This window comes from Sycon ciliatum, chromosome 6 (assembly GCF_964019385.1).
Source record: "Sycon ciliatum chromosome 6, ocSycCili1.1, whole genome shotgun sequence".
Taxonomy (NCBI): Eukaryota; Metazoa; Porifera; class Calcarea; order Leucosolenida; family Sycettidae; genus Sycon; species Sycon ciliatum.
This window is the reverse complement of record NC_088648.1, coordinates 24,054,994-24,078,602: the sequence shown is the minus strand read 5'-3', so window position 1 is coordinate 24,078,602 and position 23,609 is coordinate 24,054,994. Positions and strand designations below refer to the sequence as shown.

The window sequence follows — 23,609 nt, the reverse complement described above, 5'->3', positions numbered from 1 at the left end:
GCTCCGCGACTACTTGAGCAACCGGAACCTAACCGCAGCTGTTGGTGGGGAGCTATCTCAGCCCTACCCGGTGAGAGCTGGCGTCCCCCAGGGCAGCATCCTGGGACCGACACTGTTCATCCTGTACACAAATGACGCCGAGGACCATCTCCCTCCTGGAATGGACCTCGCAGCATATGCCGATGACACTACGCTCTTCAACTTCATCACCTCAAGAGTGTCCATACCTGGCAGCTCTGCTATCATGCAACAGGGTGTGGATGCACTGTTTCGCTGGGGCGTGGAGTGGAAGATCAAGTTTGAGCCCTCCAAGACCCAAGCCATGACAATCGCACATCATCGCCAGCCTTGGCAGCTCCCGAGAACCACTTTCGACGCTACGCCAGTCAGCGAGGCAGGCCACCTGAAGCTCCTGGGCGTCACCTTTGACTCCCAGCTGACATATGCGCAGCACATCCGCACGATCCGCTCCAGAGCACAGCAACGCCTAGGCTTCCTGCGGAAGGCCTCTGCTATCCTAGAGCCCCCTGGCCGACTCCGAGCCTACAATGGGTTTGTCCAACCTGTGCTGGAGTACTGTCCCCTGGTCTGGCTTGGTGCGCCACCCTCACACTTGGCCAAGCTAGACCAGATCCAGCGACGAGCCATCCACATCATCGGATCGGGCTCCTGGCTCCCTAGTCTGTCTCTGCGGCGCACAGTGGCCTCGCTTGCATACTTGTACAAGCTATTCTGCCTAGATGCGGACAGCCCGCTAAAGAAGATCCTCCCCCCTGGTGCCCAACGTCGACCTCAGGACATACAGCCCACCCGCGTGTCTGCTCAGCCTACGCACCCACACCAGCTATCTACTAACCTGCCAGCACGCACCCGAAACAGCTGTCTTCGCGCATTTCCTGCCAGCGCTGTGCAGACATGGAATGCTCTACCCCAAAGCATACTGCTGAGACCCCCACACCTGGAGGGCCTGAAAGCCTTTAAGTGCCGTGTCCACCGTCACCTCCAGCTGCACCACTGGAGCTGGGCGACTGAGAGCCTCTAGCAGACCTCTCACACCCACCTCAGCCGTAGTGCACACACCGCGTCTGAGACAGTGTCTTTATTGAAGTTTTTTCGCTAGCTTATATACTCTCCCTCGCTCTATGTTGCGGCACAGTAGCTCCCTTGTTCATGTAATAGCTGGCCTACTGTAACAATTATGACTTTGCTGGCCAAATAGCTGAGGCTGCAGTCACCTCACCAATCATCTCATATTTTCAATGTTCCTTTTATTTTACTTTAACAATTTCGCAACCTCTCTCTCTCTCCCTCCCTCCCTCCCTCCCTCTCTCTCTCTCTCTCTCTCTCTCTCTCTCTCTCTCTCTCTCTCTCTCTCTCTCTCTCTCTCTCTCTCTCTCTCTCTCGCTCTCTCTCTCTCGCTCTCTCTCTCTCTCTCTCTCTCTCTCTCTCTCTCTCTCTCTCTCTCTCTCTCTCTCTCTCTCTCTCTCTCTCTCTCTCTCTCTCTCTCGCTCTCTCTCTCTCTCTCTCTCTCTCTCTCTCTCTCTCTCTCTCTCTCTCTCTCTCTCTCTCTCTCTCTCTCTCTCTCTCTCTCTCTCTCTCTCTCTCTCTCTCTCTCTCTCTCTCTCTCTCTCTCTCTCTCTCTCTCTCTCTCTCTCTCTCTCTCTCTCTCTCTCTCTCTCTCTCTCTCTCTCTCTCTCTCTCTCTCTCTCTCCCTCCCCACCCACTCTTGGTGCGTCTAGGTGGCTATGAAGTCGAGACCCTAGGTCGGCGGAGCTCCCTAAACCTCACCACCACTGCCACGATTCAGGTTGTGCGTGCTTCCCCTAGCTGCATCTCATGTTTGGCATTAAGTGGTCTTTGTAAAAAAAACAAAAACAAAAAAAAAACACCTGTCCTGTTCTGTTGAGCCACTACCACAACTTGGCACAAGGATCGCATCGGCCCCAAAGGGGCAGTAGAGCGAAAGTGAGAGGTGTTGGCTTCGAGTTCACCTATCTCTACGGTGAACGCAACCTCGATCGAAAGTCATGCCAAACGGATTTATCTACCACGCACGCGCGCGTGCGCGTATACAAAACGGAGGAAGGATTACTTACTCTCCCTGTATGATGTATCTGTTGTATTCATGAACAATGTCATTGATGTTTTTCCATGCATGTTTTTGAATATGCGAGCATAACTTCCAACATCAAGCACATTCTTGCTTCTCATCAGCATGTACAAGTTTATGTTGGGCAGTTATGTAGCGTTTGGTTTACCGGCTGTGTTTGTTGGTGCTTGCAGGTCATTGGCATGCCGTCTGTTTCACAGAAGCTCGTGTAGCAGGTTCACCGTACAGCTATGAATGCAATGTACTACTGTAAAAGCAGAAATTTTCGGTGGTGTAATATTTTCGGTATTCGCCAAAATCGGCGGTTCGGTAGCGGGAAATTTTCGGTAAAACCCATTTTCCAGGTAAGTGTACTAGTACTACATGTATACAGTATCGGGTGTACCAACAATTTCGGTGCGTTTTATTTTCGGTAAAAATTGTCGGCACCGAAGTTACCGAAAATAAAACACCACCGAAAATTTCTGCTTTTACAGTACATTGAATGTAGCGTGTCGAAGCCACTTCGGTATGACGTGATGCCTAATTTCCTGGTTGTACCAAAATTGCGAGTATACAAGTGATCGTCAAGCCTGTCCCCTGTACAGTAGCCGTCTTGCCTTGTTACGCCTGGTTCTGACTCTGCGTTCTCGTATACTCCATGCAATGTTACAAGGAATACTGCTCCCTTCTCAAGCAATTCATTGGCAACAAAACGCTCAGCTATCCATGGAGTAACATCTGCTCAGCCATTTAGTCTAGTACTGCTCTTCTTAAATTTGACCTTTATTACAAGACTCTTCTTTTCTTTTTCATTTCGTTCTCCCACTCTCACACACACATGCTGACGGTTAATTCTGCCGTCGTGAGTCCCATTCGGGACGGATACGAGAATAATAATAATAATGATAATGCCCTGTAACTTTGCTGTGCGGTTTGTGCTTTGTCAATGTTGTGTACCAGTTCATGATCTGTGCTTGCTGGTCTGTTTGTTTTCTCTGGCACAATTGAGGCGCTGTAGCACAGTGTACAGTGTCGATCATCCTGCCCAGGCTCTGATCTCACGTACCACAGTACGGTTTCTCTTGTTGCTCACTGTAATGTGCATGATACAAGCTCCTTGGTACTCCATCATCACCTGGTGCTGTTGCTGCCATTGTTGGACCCTGTTGATATCCTTCTCGCAATGCCCGAACGTTGTTCCAACAAATGCACAACTCGCTCTTAGTTGTCACATTCGGTTTGGTCTCATTCCAGTTTTTCGAATTGAGTGAGTGCGTAAACGTGTATGACGTGGTGAAGCAAAAGCCGTGCGCCGGCAAACATTCAAGGTCCGGGTGTAATGACGCACCAAGGCCCCGGGACTTGCGTCCAATTCCTGAGTGATTTTTGTGTGCCTAGGTATCATACCATATTTGTTTGGTTCAACCGTTTTGGATGCCCACTGCAATACCATTCACTGTATTATGTGTGTATGTTATCCAAGAAATCTCCCATATTTTAGGGTGGACAAACATCGCCATAAGTCAGTAACCTGGCATTTTGCCCCAACAGAACTCCTAGGATATCAGCGCCGTCTCAGTACCTGGGGACATTTGTAAAGAAAAAAAAACCTTGGCCCACAATACCCCACTAAATAATCCGAAGGGTGTCGTGAAGACTACAATTTCCTTACCTTTCTTTCGTGGACAAAAAAAGACACTTCGCTTCGTCCGTTGTGCATGAAACGAAACATGAGGGTAGTGTTTATCAATTAGAATGGGTATCATGCACGAAGGAATGGCGAAAAGGTACTATGCTCGAGCGCTGGCCATCGTCTTGTTTGTCAATTTTGAGTCCCATTGAGAATTTTCTTCTCCAGACCTCTCAAATTTCCCGCGGTTGCAAATAAAAGTGCAACTTCGACTTTAGCCTATTAGGCCTTATGCACATTGTACAGATGTACGAAGTTCTGTACTAGAGCCGTAGGTGTGTACATACCCGGTTGGGTGTTCAATGTGTGCTATACATGCGTGTTTGACCCATTTAGCCTCATAATTCGCGGCGAACAATCACTTTTCCAGCTTCTTCACTTTGGGATTGAACTAACGACTCGCTAGATCACTGTCGAAAAAGTGTTCGTATGAAATGCCTTCAGGGCCCATTTCGCTGTGGAAATAGCAATAAACACAATAGGGTCCTGCACATTCAACACCCAACCGGGTCTACGGGATTCTACGGGATTTCGTGCATCTGTACAACGTGCATAAGGCCTATTTGGCGCACGGATTGGCCCCAGGCCAGGAAGGCACATCACACAGATTGCAGCCCAAAAAATCCCGAGTGTGATAGCCCGAGGTCATGAACCGTAGCCCGCGGGACTAGCGCCTACGGTGCAATAGCTCAAGATCAAGTTACGCACCATAAATCAGCCCTGCGTAGATCTAAATACGGGTGATTTCTCTGCCAAAACTGCAAGGCGAGTATTATCAAGAGTACTCTTGGTATTACCGTATTAGTTGTGGAAAACGAAGCCACGAAAAGGAATTCGGAGCTCCAACTGGATGGAAGAACAGACGGTGCTGTAGTTGAAAACATCCAAGCGCGCGAATGCCCTGTAGGTGTAGGACAAGCCGAATCAGGGATTTTTCACTGTAGAGATTAGAAATTAGCTTCTGTATGCAGAGTGATACGCGATCAAGATGACGGGTTGGAAATCAAATAGAAATGAGGTAAGGACGTTTTGAGAGGGTTTTATTTTATAAAAATGTCAACCAGTAATGCATGGGTTTGGTACAATCTCTGCATGCTTGGTTTGTCCTGATCCTGATTGGGGAAATTCTTCCTCTCACGTAGAAAGTGCTAGTCTTTCGTCTCCATCACGCGTATGTACATGTTTGTAAATAATAATATTCGCGGGATCTGCGTCGGCTTCACTTGAATGTTCAGAAACACACGGACTAGCCTTCGCAGGCCACCACTATGCCTGTTAACCTTATGTATGTGGTTGTAGTATTCTGACAGGAAGTCAACATTAAAATTTTGTTTTGCACTCACCAAATCATACACCTCACTATGTTTTTTTTGGTTTTCGGTGAAGATAAGAATGATATTAGAGAGTTTCCGGGTATGATTTTCTGTGCCAAAATCCGTATGGGCGCTACGGATGTTTTCGAGGCGTGCTCCATACGAATTTTCAGCACGGAAAATCCGTGTGGACTGGCTTTCATACGAACCATGTCTCGAGAGGAGATTTTGCGTCATCGGGTGCAGAAAGATTTTTCCCGTACAGATTTGGCTCGAGAAACATCGATTTTCCACGAGAAGTTTTGAATTCGGTACAAATTAAAAAAAAAGGCATAGCGCCGGAGTGTGACGTGTTTGGGATCGTAACCTAAGTAATGACGGCAAACACATAAGTTCCGTACTCCTGAACATTTCACTGCTCGTAAACGACGCTCGAAAACGACGTTTGAAAAATCGGTAGCGAGTCTTCGGATTTTGGCACGAAAAATCGTCCTCCGGAACCTCTCTATTAACGAAATGGATACGGCAAGTTGCGCACTCGTTACAAAAACCACGAGCAAAAAACTACTTGTCATTTACATGTACCGGTAAATTCCTTGAACGTTTTTGAGGCCATCCCATCAGAAAAAATAATGAGCGTTAGCATGCTAACGCAAGTTAGCATGCTAACGCAAGTTAGTAGCCAGCCCAGCAAGCTGGCCCGATTTACGCGCATGCGCAAACCTCTCGGGCGTGCGCCCAAAACGATCCCGTGCAAGGTCTCTTGCAGGATCATTGCTGTTGTTGACTTTTGAGCTTGTAAGTCGCAGAACGTTTTTGTTCAACTCGCAGAACGTTTTTGTTGTCGTTTCCCTTTCAACGTTTTGTTGCGATTACCGATTTCCTTTCCGCGTGCTGGCATTTAGAGCCATGGATACTCGCGGGAAACGCCGCAGCGGGGCCAATGCCCCTGCAACTGTCGAGCCTCCGGCCGCTGCAACTTCGTCTGGCGTTAAGAAAAGATCTCGCACTGCTGCTCGCACGTCCACCCCTGTCCGCGCAGCCACCAGCCCCAGCCTAGCTCTGGACAGCGCGGATACCCCCACGATGCAGGCCATGATCACCGAGGAGGTTCAACGGGCTGTGTCTACTGCTGTCGCCAATGCTGTCCAGCCTCTCCTCGTCTTGCCTGGCTCAGCACCGCCGCCTGCCGCCAGCAACCCTGCTGTGAACACAGCAACGAACAGCATACAGCACGAGCAGCCCCACCAGGTGAACCTGACGCTACCACGGGCTCTCCTCGACCGCATACAGAGAGGTGAGTTCGTGGAATTTGATTGTTTGCTCCCAGACACAATCACAGCCAGTTCTAGTGCGGCTCAGATGCCGATGGCATTCCAACTCCGTGCATCCGGCAGCTCATCCGGCGCACTAGAACTGGTTGAATCTGAGCCCAGAACTGTCCGTCGTAGAGTGCATGATTTTAGCACATGGGTCGAGGCCTGGACCCTATACATGAATGGTTTGTGCTCTGCTGCTCCTCACCGTCTCCATGAGTGCCTATCGTACCAGGCCACGATTGCCGCAGCCAATCGTCAGTTTCTACCCGAAGCATGGCTTTCGTACGACCGTCAGCTCCGCTCGGCCACTGCTTCGCAATACGGCAAGAAACTAGATGCCATCGACATCAACCTGTGGCAGCTCTGCTTCACCGGAAAGGCACGACCCGCCTGCCAGCAATGCAGCCTCGTGCACCCCCCAGCATTTCCGTGCCCTTTTCGGGCCAACCGCCAGTCCACCAATGGATTCGCGTCCAAGAATGCAGCAACTAGTCAGCCCATATGCCGCAACTACAACGCTGGAAAGTGCCAGTTCAAGCAGTGCCGCTTCGCTCACATCTGCCTCCGGTGCCGAAAGGAGCACCCCAGGGCTCTATGCACGCGACCCAGAGAGTAACTGTGTAAGCACACGTGTCGACTCGGTCCCCAGTTATGGTAGTCGTACAAGCACTAGCATCACTCATACACCATGTACACCCTGCGTAAGCACCACTACTGACTCTATCAGATGCACCTGCATAGGCACTAGCAACACCATTAGTCATACACCACTCTCAGTTTCCCGTTTTTCAAGTTTGCTAGCCTCACACCCTAATCCTACTTTCGTGAAGTATGTTGTACATGGGCTCAGATGTGGCTTTGATGTAGGTTTCACTGGCAACCGCTCCACTAACTGTGATTCACAGAATTTACCCTCTGCACATGCAAACCCTGACTTTATTTCTGCACAACTTCACGCTTCCTGCAGCAGGCATGAAACAGCTGGCCCCTTTCCTTCACCCCCTTTTCCATTTATGCGCTGCTCTGGGATAGGCGCGGTTCCCAAGAAGAACGGGAAATTACGAATGATACACCATTTGTCCAGCCCGGAGGGTCAGAGTGTCAATGATTGTATCCCAGCAGACCCCTTTTCTCTCCATTATGTCACTATTGACGATGCTGTTAATCTTATCATGCAATTGCCTGCCCCAGTATATCTTGCTAAGCTCGATGTCAAAAGTGCATTCCGCCAAATTCCTGTCCGCCCGGAGGATTGGCCCCTGTTGGGCATCCGCTGGCAGGGTCAATACTTCTACGAGCGCGTTCTCCCCTTCGGACTACGCTCAAGCCCTGCCATATTTGACTCTGTCGCATCCGCCATAGAATGGATAATGCAAGAGCAGTTCGCTATCCCACACCTGTTGCACTATCTCGACGACTTTCTCAATGCATGCTCTGGATCTGTAGTAGCCCACCAGCAACTCGCTATTCTGCTGCGTGCTTTCACATACCTCAGCGTACCCCTGGCTATCAGATGCACCTGCATAGGCACTAGCAACACCATTAGTCATACACCACTCTCAGTTTCCCGTTTTTCAAGTTTGCTAGCCTCACACCCTAATCCTACTTTCGTGAAGTATGTTGTACATGGGCTCAGATGTGGCTTTGATGTAGGTTTCACTGGCAACCGCTCCACTAACTGTGATTCACAGAATTTACCCTCTGCACATGCAAACCCTGACTTTATTTCTGCACAACTTCACGCTTCCTGCAGCAGGCATGAAACAGCTGGCCCCTTTCCTTCACCCCCTTTTCCATTTATGCGCTGCTCTGGGATAGGCGCGGTTCCCAAGAAGAACGGGAAATTACGAATGATACACCATTTGTCCAGCCCGGAGGGTCAGAGTGTCAATGATTGTATCCCAGCAGACCCCTTTTCTCTCCATTATGTCACTATTGACGATGCTGTTAATCTTATCATGCAATTGCCTGCCCCAGTATATCTTGCTAAGCTCGATGTCAAAAGTGCATTCCGCCAAATTCCTGTCCGCCCGGAGGATTGGCCCCTGTTGGGCATCCGCTGGCAGGGTCAATACTTCTACGAGCGCGTTCTCCCCTTCGGACTACGCTCAAGCCCTGCCATATTTGACTCTGTCGCATCCGCCATAGAATGGATAATGCAAGAGCAGTTCGCTATCCCACACCTGTTGCACTATCTCGACGACTTTCTCAATGCATGCTCTGGATCTGTAGTAGCCCACCAGCAACTCGCTATTCTGCTGCGTGCTTTCACATACCTCAGCGTACCCCTGGCCCCAGCAAAAGTGGAGGGTCCAGCTCAAGTCCTGACTTTTCTCGGCATTATTCTTGACACCCGCCGCCTCGAAGCCCGCCTGCCTATGGACAAACTTTCCGAGCTTCGGGACCTCCTACGGGCCACTCTGCACTCAGTGTCAATTTCGCAACGTCAACTCGAGTCTCTTCTGGGAAAGCTCTCGTTTGCCGCGAGAGTGGTAGTCCCAGGACGCACATTCATGCGCAGACTGTGGTCAATTGCCAGCCGGTACCAGCAGCCCTATTACCGGATTAAGCTCTCTGAAGAGTGCCTCGAAGATTTGCGTTGGTGGCTCAAGCTCTTGGACCAGTGGAACGGCCGGTCGTTCTTCTTACATCCCAACTGGACGCCGTCCCCGGACTTGCAACTATACACCGATGCAAGTGGTGCCATTGGCTGGGGCGCGTACAATTCCGGCCGATGGATACAGGGCAGGTGGACAGACAGCCAAGCAGAGCATAGCATCGACTGGAAAGAGCTGTTTGCAGTTGTGGCAGCCTGCAGTACCTGGGGAAGCGAGTGGCCTCAGCTGCGAATATTAATTCACTGCGACAACATGGTGGTAGTGGAGTGTATCCTTTCCGGCACCTCCCGATCTCCAGCACTGATGGTTCTGCTGCGGGAGCTGTTCTTTGTATGCGCTGGGCACAATTTCACTGTTTCTGCTAAGCATATTCCAGGAGCCAATAACACTATCGCCGATCGTCTCTCTCGTTTCTGCATGCAGGACTTCCGCAAAGCAGCACCGTCAGCTCGCATGGAGGCAGACGCGGCCCGTCTGCCGCACCAGCTGATGTAGCTTACTATGCATCACAGGCTATCGCCCCAAACACTCGGCGCACCTATCACGCAGGCGAAAGCCGCTACATACAATTTTGCTCTCTCAATCAATTCTCACTATTTCCTGCCACTGATGTTATACTGAGCATGTTTGCAGCCTACCTAGCCAGGTCAGTCCAGCCCAGTACTATTCGTGTGGATCTGTCTCCTGTACGCAACCTACACCTAGAAGCGGGCCATGCGGACCCTCTGGGCGACACCTGGCTACTGGGCCGAGTTTTGAAAGGCATAGACCGTTGCCACGGGAACTCAGCCACTCGTCCCCGGTTGCCAATCACAGTGCATATGGTACACCAACTGGTTGATGCCTGTCATCGCTGCACTACCCTGAATGACAGTGATAAACGTCTTTATGTTGCAGCCATGCTGAGTGCTTTCTATGGGTTCCTGAGATGCGCGGAATTTACCAGCATAGTACGTCGTCGCGACGTCAAGTTCGAGCAGGGGGCAGCACTCATATTCCTCCGCACTTCCAAGACCGACCCGTCTGGCCGAGGGGTAACCATAACAATAGGCCCAGCATCGCCCCCGTATTGTGCAGTTTCCGCGCTTCTCCAATACCTGCTGGGAACTCGCAGCTCGGCCAGCCCGGACCGGCCCCTGTTTGTGCTGAGTAATGGTCAGCCTCTATCACGACCGGCATTTACGGCAACTGTGAGGATGCTGCTCACCAGTTGCGGCTTTGACTCGGCATTGTATGCTGGCCACTCATTCCGGATAGGTGCCGCCACCACAGCAGCGCTGGCCGGGCTGCCAGACTCCGTAATCAGAGAGGCGGGCAGATGGAAGAGCGATGCCTGCCTGAGGTACATTCGTACGCCGACTGCAGCCAAGGCACGGGTGGCTGCGGCAATGGCCTCAGCCCCTGATATCAAATTCTGACTAGCTTGAGCTGCTTACAGCCTGCACGGGTAACTGTTCTAACTTCTCTGGCCCGTTCCGGGAGTGCCGATTTATGGAATATATGCTCTCAACTGGTTTTCCGCATACCTATATATTTAGCATTTGGCGGCTCCATGCGGAGTCATTTGGCGACTCCATGCGGAGTCAGTTGGCGGCTCAGCTGCGAGCCACCTAGCGGCTCCAAGCGGGGCCATCATACGCATGCTCGATAGTTTATCCAGTTGCTCGTATCGGCACTCCCGGCGTCACCCAACATACTGTTGCTCTGTTGTGAGGTGGGGGGATGCTAAATGAGCGTTAGCATGCTAACGCAAGTTAGCAGCCAGCCCAGCGAGCTGGCCCGATTTACGCGCATGCGCAAACCTCTCGGGCGTGCGCCCAAAACGATCCCGTGCAAGGTCTCTTGCAGGATCATTGCTGTTGTTGACTTTTGAGCTTGTAACTCGCAGAACGTTTTTGTTCCCACCCTCCCACCCTCTATCTCAACTCACGTTTCTGGCTCATACGTGAATATATGCTCTCAACTGGTTTTCCGCATACCTATATATTTAGCATTTGGCGGCTCCATGCGGAGTCATTTGGCGGCTCCATGCGGAGTCAGTTGGCAGCTCAGCTGCGAGCCACCTAGCGGCTCCAAGCGGGGCCATCATACGCATGCTCGATAGTTTAACCAGTTGCTCGTATCGGCACTCCCGGCGTAACCCAACATACTGTTGCTCTGTTGTGAGGTGAGGGGATGCTAACTGGCATATTAAACTTCATCCAAAAACTCAATATAAATAGGCACAATGCAGAGCAGTGCATTCAACGTATTCCTCGAAGGTGTTCATATGACTTGGTTTTGAATGTGTGCAAGCCTGCAAGGACTTCAGGATGGATGGAGTGTGTAACATAGGGCACACAGGGCAGACCATTACAGACTTCAAGGGCACAATAGGATAACACACTGAAATGCCGGACCGGAGTGGAAGCGAGCAGGTTATGATCTAGCTGGTGGTTCTGACATTGTCGCAGTTTGGCTTTGATTCGGGGTATAGCAGCTAGAGTCACCGGGCGGGTGGGGGGGGGGGGGGGGGGGAAGGGGTGCGTGGTGAGCACTTGAGGAGGACAATCCAGGTACGGAATCTTATAAAGGTGTAACGTTGGCACGCTGGTGACTTCAAAGCGTATAGCGTTTAGAGTATAGCATGTCCCCGTACTGTATCCCCATACGTTAGCGTATCCCCGTACATTAGCGTACGGAGTCTGCCTTTGTATCAAAGCTGCTGCTCACGATTCTTTTATAGCCAGTTAGTTAATTTCATGGCCAATCAGTTAATTTCGTTGCCAGTACATTTCAATTGCCAATTACAGTGTGTTCACTGAGACCCTTGTGCGTTCTTGCCTCCGAGAGACTGCGGCCCGCTACAAATTGGTGGCAGCGGTAAATTCATTTTGTTTCATTCTATACATAATTTCGTTACTTTACACGTTTCTCCGACCTCCATGGCTCAACATGCTGCAGCTCCGTGCGACGAATCAAGATGAGACTCATGTTTCTTGCCTTCCTCGGCTTGGCCCTGCTTATTAGCCTGCAGCACAGTCAGGGTGCTAGCGTGGATCACCCTTCTCTCCGCACGGCACACACTGGAGACTGCAATGGCGATTCCAAGCGACCCGCTACCTACATGTATACTACCGGTGGTGATGGCGAAGCTGATGAGGACGACGACATGCAGGCTGCTGACCAAGACAAGGAGGGTATTCACCAAGACCAGCAGCGTTTGATTTTTTCCGGCACGCAGTTGGCAGACAGCCGAACACTGAGTGACTACAACGTTCAGCAGGAGTCCACTATTCACTTGGTACTTCGTCTCCGTGGTGGAATGCAGAATTTCGTCAACACTCTTCCTGGCTAGACCATCACTCTTTACGTCGCGCCAAGCGATGCTATCGACAATGTGAAGACCACGATTCAAGACGAGGAGGGGGTGATCTGTCCGACACCGAGCTAGCCGCTCTGAGTGACCGGCTCAACCAAGATGAAACCTGGCTCGCCCTCCGACGTAGCTCCAGCCGCCGCTGTGGTTACTGATGCTGATTCCAGGTATGGCATTTTCTTTCCTGTCTCCCTTCAGTCTTCCTATTCTCTTCAGTCTTCCTTTATGCGAGTGTGTGAATCCAGTTTAGTTTGGTAGGCGTCCGATCATGGTGAGCCACGGTTTACCCAGCTAACCTGGGGCAATGTGTGTGACAATGCCCCGTATAGTGAATAGTGATAATTATATAGCATAGTGTATTCAGTTCGGTTTTTGAACTGCGATGTTCCTGGCGGGTTGTGCCGGTGTTGTGCAGCAAGAGTGCTGTGGTTTTCAGGTCCTACTTGGAGGACAGTTCTTTCCCCTTTTGACCCCGTGAGATCGTGTGAACCTGGTGTGCTTCTACTTTATGATTTGTTTACCAGTTCATTCTTCTGTCTATTCCAAACGTTATCATTTCTGATACTATTTGCCATACTCCGGTTGACGCTCTCCCAGTAATTCGCGATCTACTATAATGTTCATGACTCCATACCTGTATTATATTACTCAAGTCAACCATCCATTCTGACTATCTCTTATCGTCGAGTTTATTCCGACGCGACCATGCATGCCGCCAGTTTTTTTCTAAATAGCAGCCATTTGTTGATGTCCAGCTATCACCTACATGTAGTATTCGAATCACGAGGACGTGATTGTATTTGAGAGGGCAGGTGTAGCGTTGGCACGCTGGTGACTTCAAAGCGTATAGTGTTTAGTGTTTAGAGTATAGCATATCCCCGTACTGTATCCCCATACGTTAGCGTATCCCCGTACATTAGCGTACGGAGTCTGCCTTTGTATCAAAGCTGCTGCTCACGATTCTTCATGGCCAATCAGTTAATTCCGTTGCCAGTACATTTCAATTGCCAATTACAGTGTGTTCACTGAGACCCTTGTGCGTTCTTGCCTCCGAGAGACTGCGGCCCGCTACAAAGGCACGCAAGCGCATACTCCATTCTCCGGGCAGCCAAGCTTTGCAGCAAGGCTGCTGGCCCAGTGATGCAGCGGACTCCATGCGGGACGCTGTCAATGAGAGTGAGGTTGCATGGTGCTTCGCCCATCCATGTGAGCCAGGCATACCGCAGAACTGGCCGTATGAAGCTGTGATGCAGTATGTCACCAGCGTACCCTGACTTGCGGGAATCTTGGCTGCGCGTTTTTTTCTTGTTTGTTTTTACGTAACATGGCAAACCAGGCGGGAAGGCTTGCCCAATATTGTGGTGGAGGTGGAAAGGTGCAGCAACACGAAAAAATCAACCTGAAAGACGTTTCAAGCGAAAATACCAGTATTTTATATTTATTTATTTTTTACAAATACCACTTAAATGGCAAACATGAGATGCAGCTAGGGGAAGCACGCACAACCTGAAAGTGTACAGTGTAGAGGATTTTTACAGGTAGTTCAAGCATCTCCTATTGCATGCACACCTTCACTATTTCGTATCCCCCCCCCCCCCCCGATCCAATAGGCCAAGCCTGCATGAAATCCCCACAATAAAAGAATGACAGCCAATGATAGTACACTGGAACCACATCACATACACTGCAAAGACTTATCTGATAATATCCTCTACCTATAGTGCGAATTTAACTCGGATACTGAGCCAATAAATATAATTTACATAGAAAAAATCACATGGAAACGAGTTATGAAGCAACTATCCACTAGGTCTCAGGTCGTTGAATGTCTTAGTAGCCTGTCAGTTCTGTGCCCTCTTGTCGCAATTAATGGCTGCTTTTTACCTTCATACAGTCGCGGATTGTTGCTTCATAACTCGTATCCATGTGATTTCTTCTACAGTTATGGCAAGTGAAATCCGACGCTTAGAACTTTGCAGCCTAGAGAGCGTGTGTGGGCAGGCGTGTGGTTACCGCCCGATATTGCCAGGTGTGTCTTTACCACCATATTTATCAACCATAAGTACAGCTGCAGTGGTGTCTTCGACTTCATTCTACTTGGCATAAGGGATTGCACAATGCAGTCTGCAGCCCCTGCACTACACATAGCCCGATTTTGCTAGCAATTCTGCTGGCAAAATATCGAAGGACCACGCATCATTCTATTTCCTATTTTTATTTTTCTCCTCAGCTTCTTCTTCATAAGCTGTTGACGAAGACTCCCTCGATTTAGGCTAAGGCCTGTGGAGAATCCATTAATACAATAAAATTATTGTCTCCTCGTCGAATATTTATATACAAATTATTATTATTATTCACACATATCCGCCGGATGAGTACGCGTGGCCCATGCACCATGGGGACCCACGAATACAAACCAGCATATGTTCCCTCAGCAATACAAGCGAGCCAGCATGCAAAGATAAATGAGAGCCCAGGCAGCGAAAACAAAACGAAGGGAGATGAGGACATGCAACGAAAACAATTCCAAAGCATAGCCAGGGATTGAATGTGTACGACAGTTAATACGGCTAGTGCAGCCGTACAGAGCGCAGCAGCACGAAAATACAAAAGTGCCACAGCAGCTGCCAAGAGTGTGCAAACACTAAAAAAGAAGATCAGTCCATGAAAAAATTATTGTCGCCACAGGTAGACATCTCCAATATCTACAATATACAAATACAAAAATCAAAAACATTTGACGAAAGAATTTGCTGGCAAAACGGAGCAAAATATCGGTATGTTCGCTGGAAATTGGAAGATTTTACACTTATATGGTACATGTGACTCATTTTTGTACATTTTTGACAACACGTGACTCATTTTTTTCTCATTTTTGCCAACACATGCCCCTCTTTTTATCATTTTTGCCAACACGTGACCCACTTCGGTCAGTTATCCTACACGTGACCCAAATTTGTACTGTCGTTTTGTAGACGATGTATACTGTCACGATGAGGATGAGGATGTCTGTGGGACTTTTCTACTAACTCTGAATAGCCTCCATAAGGCGTTGAGATTCACGTCGGAAACGGAACAAAACGGCAGATTATCCTTCTTGGATGTACAAATATCGCGCAACATTAACAATAAGAGTTTGGACACCACTGTCTATAGGAAGCCAACTTTCACCGGCCTCTACATTCCGTGGGGGAGCTATACTCCAGCGCAATCGAAGAGACATCTTGTGAAAGCGCTAGTTTATCGTGCGCATAGAGTATGTTCCCCTCATCTATTGCAGGACGAATTAGACAGACTGACATCAATATTTACGAGCAACGGCTATCCAAAGGAATTTCTGGCCAAGCTAATCAACGAAAAACCGGCGACAGACAAGCCTATCCAATTTGGACATGACCTTTGCCCAGTGGTACTCCGTTTACCCTGGGTCGGCGCCGGTTCTGCGCGGGTGGAGAAGGATGTTCGTGGTATCGTATGTCCATCTTATCCGTGCGTCAAGCTGTACGTCATATTTGGGACAGTGCGTGCGTTCAGTGTGAAGAAGGACGTTCTACCTACCCTTAGTAAAAGTAACCTTATCTATTTCTTTCAATGCCGACAATGTGAAGATCGGTATGTAGGTAGAACCCTTCAGCACCTGGGCGCGCGCATTCGTCAACATGTGCCTTTGAGTTTTGTTCCGTTTGATGCGCGTGATTGTCGTCCTTGCCGTGGTTGTCCTCCAAATGTGCTGTCCAGTCCATCGGTGGATCTTCCTCTTCCTGTGAAGATGTGACTGCATGCCTGTCCTCCTCCGCGTGTGTAGGGCAGGGTCCAGCTGAGAACAGCGTGAAAGATGGTGAAAGACCGACACGTAAACCACCGAAATTGACAAAGGATCTTTCCGCGTCGGGAAGGGTTACGCGAAGCCAAGTAAAAATACGGACTGGTGAGGACGCACGTACAACGACAACGGAAGTAACAACAACAATCAATATTCGAAAAATGTGGTAGAGGGCGAAAACGAACCTCAATATCGGACACAGGAATAGTTGGAGTAAGAAGCTCAATAGAAATCCGAAATGGAGGAGACGTAGCTGAAAGGACACTGGGCATCGCGCACACAACGGCTAGTGTAAACAAACATGGAAGGCCGCGGAAAAGCAAAGACACGGATAGTGGTGATGCCGCGAAGAGGCGAGATGACGGGACATTGGAGGAGACAACACCCAACGGAGCTAAGAATCGCACTTCGTCAATCAAGCAACATCTGTCAGCCCGTACCAATTGTCGTGAGTTGTACAGTGATAATGTGTTCCCAATATTGTCACGTGGTGGATGTGCGTTGCATCTGGCTGTGTTAGAAGCTTTGTATATCCGTAAGTTAGATCCTGAACTTTGCGTACAGAAAGAAAATGTGTTGTCACTACAATGGTTTGGTGTTACTCCTCGTCGAGGAGACGTAACGAAGAAGTAATTTCAAAAAAACAAACGCCCCCTACTTACAGACTGTTTGGACGCGTTCCTGTCACTCGAGTTGAACCTTGGTGAGAAAGTGCACGTGTGCACATTTATTTGTGAATTTCAAAAAGTGCTTACTACACAATAGCATGTCTTATGCCCTATACGTACTAAGCGGTTTTGGCTTTACCAGTACGTGAATTTCGGGTAAACCGATTAGGGCGGGAGTTGACTGTCTTGAACTATACCGTTTGTGGTTTTTATGGATACTGTCCACCTTCTGTGCGCAGATGTCAACCTGGACCATGATGGTGCTATGTGCATCGTGGATTGGATATTGCCAAGGATCCTTTCTCTGTGGATATTGCCAATGTGATCAGTATATAGGGGCCAGAACTCTGGAGATATGCTCACATGCGACAGATTCTATGTACGTGAGCTATTATATTTGAGTTAGCAGCCAGTTTGGGCTCCAATCTTGTATGTCTCCCCACGCTAACATTTCCACACAGAGTTCACTGATCCGAAATTATCAATTCTATACAGTTCAAGCTTTGAGTGCTCTGTAATCTGCTGTTAACAATCTGTAAGGAGTTCAACCGGGTAGGTCTAATTGCCTGCCGTACTCCTAGAGTACATGCAAGGTAGCAGGATGTTGACTGATTGTAGTGCAACAAAAAGGCATACAGGGCGCGAAATAACGGTCGGACATCGGAAAATTTCCGACCGTTCACGGTCAGTTTCCGGATGTTTTGTACACATCTGTACAAAGTGTCAGCACACTTTTTTTGCAAAGTACACAAAAGAAAAGGCACGTCAATCCTTTATCTCATAGTCCTTAGTAATGTCGCCTGACAAGAGAAAGCCAAACAACGCTGATGCGGGTGCTCTTCTTGGAAGAAGCCCAGAGGAGTCAAGAAGACCACTTGTGACAGGTGGGTCCCCGAGTATGATAGGGAGCTTTCAACTTCTGTTTGGCTTATCTATGAGCGCAGTCCGTCGTATCGTAGCGTTGTCGAACAATTTGAAGTTATGTTATGTTATGTTACCTATATTTTACTTCACCATAGGTACAGGCATTGCTGCCTTCTTGCTGTGGATCATAAATGATGCCACAGCTCCTAGGCTATGATGAAAAAATTAAGTGTATGATAGATTAATATGATCAAATATGAACAGCATGGGAAGTAATAAGATGTCATGACTGTCAGCAGGACAATTATAAAAATACCAGTGTATTTTATGTGTGTTGTGGTTGTATATGTAGATAATATTGATGATGGACAGGGGACAGAAAGTACTAGTGTGTCACTAGCTAATGGAGTGAAGTGAGATCAAGATCTGAAAGAGATTTTTTGAAAGGCCGAGAGTTCCATGTGGTGCTGCCCAGAAATTGGATAGAACATCTCCCAGCAGGATTGGGTAGGAATGGGATGCGAAGTAAATTATGCAGCTGCCCATGGGTGACTATACCATCAGCAAGTGGTATCTGAGGCTGGGCAAGTAATACAAAATAATCTTGAAAAAGAAAGCTTGCAGATCCGTGTATAGACCGGAAAACAAATACAAGCAGCTTCTGTAAAAGGACTTGGTGAAGTGATGGCATGGATAACTTAGCAAGCAAGGGAGCTGTTGTAGTGCGGCGGGGTGCCTGAAACACAGCACGAATACCAGACTTATGCAGTTTTACAAGGCAATTTATCAGAGACCGTGAAGGCGCAGGAAAGAAGCAATTAGGGGCGTAACAGAGATGGGATAGTATCATAGACAAATTCCACATTCGACGTGCTTTCAGTGACAAGGCCCGGCCATGCCTCCAAAGCTGTCCAGTGGTCGCCGCCAATTTTTTCGCCAGAAACTCCATGTGGGGTGCCCAAGTTAGCTGGTCATCAATCAACACACCGAGGTATTTTGCCACGTGTTTGACTTGCAGAACACTGTTGTTGCAGGTGACGAGTGACGCAGCAGCGTCGAACGCACCTCTGGGACGAATAAACATCACTTGAGTCTTAGCTGAGTTCAATTGCAAACCTTTGTCCTCAAGCCAGGACTAAAGATGGGTGACTGCTGTAGTGAGCACATCACAAACAACAGCAGGGTCATGGTCGGTGTAATCAACAACGATATCATCTGCAAACTCTTGATTGCAAACTTCATGTGGAAGCACAGACGCTATATCACTGATGTAGAGAACAAATAAGAGAGGTCCAAGTACACTTCCTTGAGGAACACCTCTGGAGCATGGAACTGGCGTTGAAATCTGGTCTTTGATTTTGATACACTGTTGACGTTCGGACAGGTATGAACAAAACCACTGCAGCACCACACCACCAAGCCCAAACTCAAAGATGATTTGAATAAGCTGGCGATGGTCAACTCTATCAAATGCTTTGGACATGTCAACCATGACGATGCCCGTGTGCTTGCGTTCAGATTTAGCTAATACCCAACGATTGGTGGCAAGGATTAGGGCATCCTCGGTAGAATGACCCTTACGGTATGCAATGTAAGATATGTCCCCGTTTGGTTGATAAAATTCGCAGCGGCTAGAATTTTTCTGATTCCTTCATGGTTGGCTCAAGGAACCTGAAAACGTCAGCCTTCAAAGATCATGCTGCTTCTGAAATGCATCGTCGTCATAACATTTTGATGGTATTAATTCTACACTGAACATTGTGTGATTTGATGTGAAAATTTGCATGTTCGGACATTTCCGGCCATTTGTTGCAACTGGAAGGACATTGTGTAAGAGCACATTTAAATCCTTAGCGCATGCCCTGGGCATACTAGATGCCAATAAAAGACACTGCAGACGCATTGTATTTTTGAAATATTTCAAATTTGGCTGGAGTTTCTTGAGAATTGTTTTCTAAATGTTGATCCGGTCCTTCCCCCAATTGGCCCAACTATGCACTTCTGCGAAAACCAGGCTTAGAGTGAAACCCATTTTTTTGAGAAAAATGATGTTTTGTAAAAAGGTTGTGTCACGTGGGCGATTGAGTACAGTGAAGTGGAACCAAAGAGAGTCGCTTGTTTGAAGAAGGAGCAGTCATGGCAGGGAGGGTTTCAGCACTCAGGGACTGAGTCAAAGGGCTTCCGGTTGAATGTTCCCTGCTACTCTCTCTCTCTCTCTCTCTCTCTCTCTCTCTCTCTCTCTCTCTCTCTCTCTCTCTAGTCACGACGAAGAGTTTTTGAGCTGATCCAACCGATTCTATCTTCAATACTCAGGGATAACGAAAATGCCTATGCTAGCTGCTGCTGGTGCGGAAAATGGTAAAGAAATCGTCTCTATTTAGAGTTGTGAATGCGATAACGAGGAGAACCTGGGCGACATCGATCTAGCCAATCGAAGTACGGAGACACTAGCTGTTGCTGGGCCTCACGCAAAGCGAAAACGCTCAGCAGTGCTCATATGTTTGCAGCAAATTCACAAGGAAAAAGGCTGCAAGGGCAGTGTGAAAACAGTTTTTAATTGAAGTCCGTCGCGATGAAGTACTAATACTGAATGCCGGGTGAATGAGCAAGCAGATGGAGAGGCCCCCGCTCGAGACTTTCCTCGCTGGGCAGCTAGCTGCACGAGATTGTACGGCGTGCCGAGATCTCACTTGCTGGTCAACACCAAGCAGACACTGCAGCACGCCAGCACACTACGTGTGTATGAAGAGTGGGACAGTTTGAAAGGATGTGTTCTTGCTTGTTTCTGAACAGTTGTACTAGATTGGTTGGTTGGTTGTGTTTATTTGAATTCGCAAACCGAACGGACTGAACATGTCCAATGACAAGGAAGCGAATGAAGTCCAAATAACCCAGGAATGGGGACACAGATGAAAAGAAAATATTGGAACAGAAGCCTCTCAGCAAAGAAAGAAAAGAAAGGAAGGAAAGAAAAAGAATAATGGAGAAGAAGAATACAACTCGTGGTCACGGCGAGAAGAAAGCTTTTAGCAAAAAGAGAAAGGAAAGGATGAAGGAGAAAATGGGGAGACACATCGTGGTCACAGCCAAAGCCGGAGTAGCGGCAGGACACAGTAGACATAACAACACCAGGAACAAGCACGCATGAAGCATGGGCAATGCCGGCCCAGAAGCGGGAGCCCCGACAGGAAGAGAGAAGAGAAGAGAAGAGAGAGAAATCGAAGCATTGCACATCTACATGTACGCCCACACATCCACACATCCACACATCCACACATCCACACACCCACATCCACACAAACACCCACCCCCACACCCACACACACATACATGTACATACCCACACCTACACACCAATACACACATACTCGGACACATACCCCCCCCCCCCCCCCCACACACACACATGCACATGCGCGTGCACACACACAGACACACACACACAAACACACACACACACACACACACACACATGTACATTGACAGCCACAGATACAATTGCTTTGCAAAGTTCTCAGTTCATAGAAGAAACGGGACTGCTGCAGCACGGAACTGACGAGGAACAGAGATGGAGCGAATACTGCTAGGCAGGTTGTTCCAGCATAGCGCACCCTGGAAGGCGAATGTCCCCTTTTCAGAGTTGCTGCAGGCGGGTGGCAGGCAGAGACCCATGCTGGAGTCCAGGCGCATGGACCGGCCACAAGCTGGCAGCAAGAGAACCTGAAGCTCAGGACTTGCTTGGCCGTAACGGCAGCGCCATGCAAGGAATGCCAGCTTCTGCTTGTACACTTCGGTTACCCGATACAGTGAGAGGCGCTCCAGTAGGTCATGTGCGGATGTCCATGGCGGGCGTCCGAACACTACACGGGCACCACGGTTTTGCAGAACCTGTAGTCGATGACAGTGCCTGGCTGCCAGAGATGTCGAAAATGCATTTGATCCATATAGAAGATCGGGCATTATGATGGACTGGAAATAAGTTATCCGACCCTATGTGCTGAGGCAACGCCGCATCCTCCACAGGACTCCGATCTTTCGTGACACACGGTTTGCACAGCGGGTTACGTGGTCATCCCAAGACATGTTGCTATCAAATGTTACGCCAAGGTACCTGGCAGACTCCACAAGAGGCAGCAGGGTCCCGTTACAGTTCACCGAGAGTGGAGTATGCGTCTCAGGTAGGTTCCCAGAAATGGAGATCACCTGGCTTTTGGAAGCATTCAGGATCAAGCCACGGTCGTTTAGCCAGTTAGCAATAGCTGAAGCTGACGCAAACAGAATTGCAGACACTTTCAGACTTAGTCGGTTTGCTGCAAGTGAGACCAATGTCATCTGCAAACTGCAAAGACAAAGCTTGTCCAGCAACATAGGGTATTTCCCTAGCGTACATGTTGAACAAAATGGGGCCGAGCACAGACCCCTGTGGCACTCCGCAGGTGCAGAGAGTGATAGTGCTGTGTGATGGTCCGATACACCCATGCTGAGTCCGTTCGGAGAGGTAAGAAATGAACCACCGCAGGGCTGTGGCCGTGACACCAACATTGAAGAGGTCGAGAATTAGTTGGTGATGTCTAACTTTATCGAATGCTTTGGACATGTCCAGTAAGCAGACAACTGTGTACATTCGCTTTTCCCAGGCAGTAAGGATACGTTGGTGATGAGAGCTAGTGCATCCTCAGTGGAATGGCCGCTGCGAAATGCAAACTGAGTGGAGGGAAGTGACTCCGTGATGTTCATGACTGATACAAGTTCCTTCTGCACCAGCTTCTCTAATAGCTTGGACAGGATTGGGAGAAGGGAAATGGGATGGAAGGGAGTGGGAACTGCTGGGTCACCAGCTTTATATAGCGGTGATACGTGTGCAAGCTTGAAGGCAGAGGGTACTGTACCACGGGATAGTGAGGCATTGAAGAGAGCAGCAACAGACGGAGCAATGATATCAGCACAGCACTTCAGAAGTACTCCTGGGATGCTGTCACTGCCTGTGGCCTTGGCTGCATTGATGCCTCTCAGGAGACGATAAACAGAGTTGGTTCGGACATACTGGAAAGCTGATAAGGCTGTGGGGCGTGATGGACCCTGTGGCATGGTGAGCACAGGGGTCTATCATTATCAGTCACAACTTTACTGAAGGCTGTGGCGACATCCTCCACATCACACGTTGGCTCAATACGTTGGCGAGTTCGAGATGTTACAGTGTTGATGATATGCTACAGTTTGCGTGGATTGCGACTATGTTCAGCACATTGGATTTGGAAATACTAGGGGTGAAACGATTAAGGGATATTCCTTAACGGTTAATCCAAAACTTATCGATTACTTATCGATTATTATCGATTAAGCACCACTGATGAAAAAACTCACCATTTTCCATCAACTACAATCAATTTTGGAACTTCGAAGAGAACAAAAATAAAGGAACACATCGACTGTCACACAGGCACAAACTGATTCTGAAGGCTACTTGTCCAGACTAGTGAGTTCCGCGAAGCAACCGGAACGAAAGTTCGCGGGTACGAATCAGTGCACGGTGCAGAGAAAAGAGCCTCGTGTCATACAGTAGATCTAGAGAGTACATCAGGTGGATCTACCGGGTAGAGTCTACGTGTGTAGTGTGTATCCAGAGCATGAGCAACTCGCTGTGATCGCTGCACGCGTGCATCCACTCGTACTCTGGTACATGTGCTGCACGCAGTAAAGTCATGTAGACACACTGCACATGTCGGATATTTCGTCGTACCGTATAGTATGCCGTATGAAAATGCTGTAGCGATTAGAAAAATCGTAATCGACTAGATTTTTCAACTAATTTATCGACTAAACCTCATAATCCTTTCACCCCTAGGAAATACTCATTGCGTTTC

At 48.7% G+C, this 23,609-nt stretch overlaps 2 protein-coding genes across 2 annotated transcripts; both read left to right on the top strand.

Annotated features, from left to right (window-relative positions):
* The first annotated feature begins 8,570 nt into the window (after positions 1-8,570).
* Positions 8,571-9,527, top strand: LOC135820147 (uncharacterized). Its single transcript, XM_065333458.1, has one exon. It carries the CDS (start codon positions 8,571-8,573, stop codon positions 9,525-9,527), a length of 957 nt encoding a protein of 318 aa, XP_065189530.1.
* Positions 9,528-9,655: 128 nt separating this feature from the next.
* Positions 9,656-10,450, top strand: LOC135820146 (uncharacterized). Its single transcript, XM_065333457.1, has one exon. The coding sequence runs from the start codon at positions 9,656-9,658 to the stop codon at positions 10,448-10,450; it is 795 nt and encodes a 264-aa protein (XP_065189529.1).
* The last annotated feature ends 13,159 nt before the right edge of the window (positions 10,451-23,609 follow it).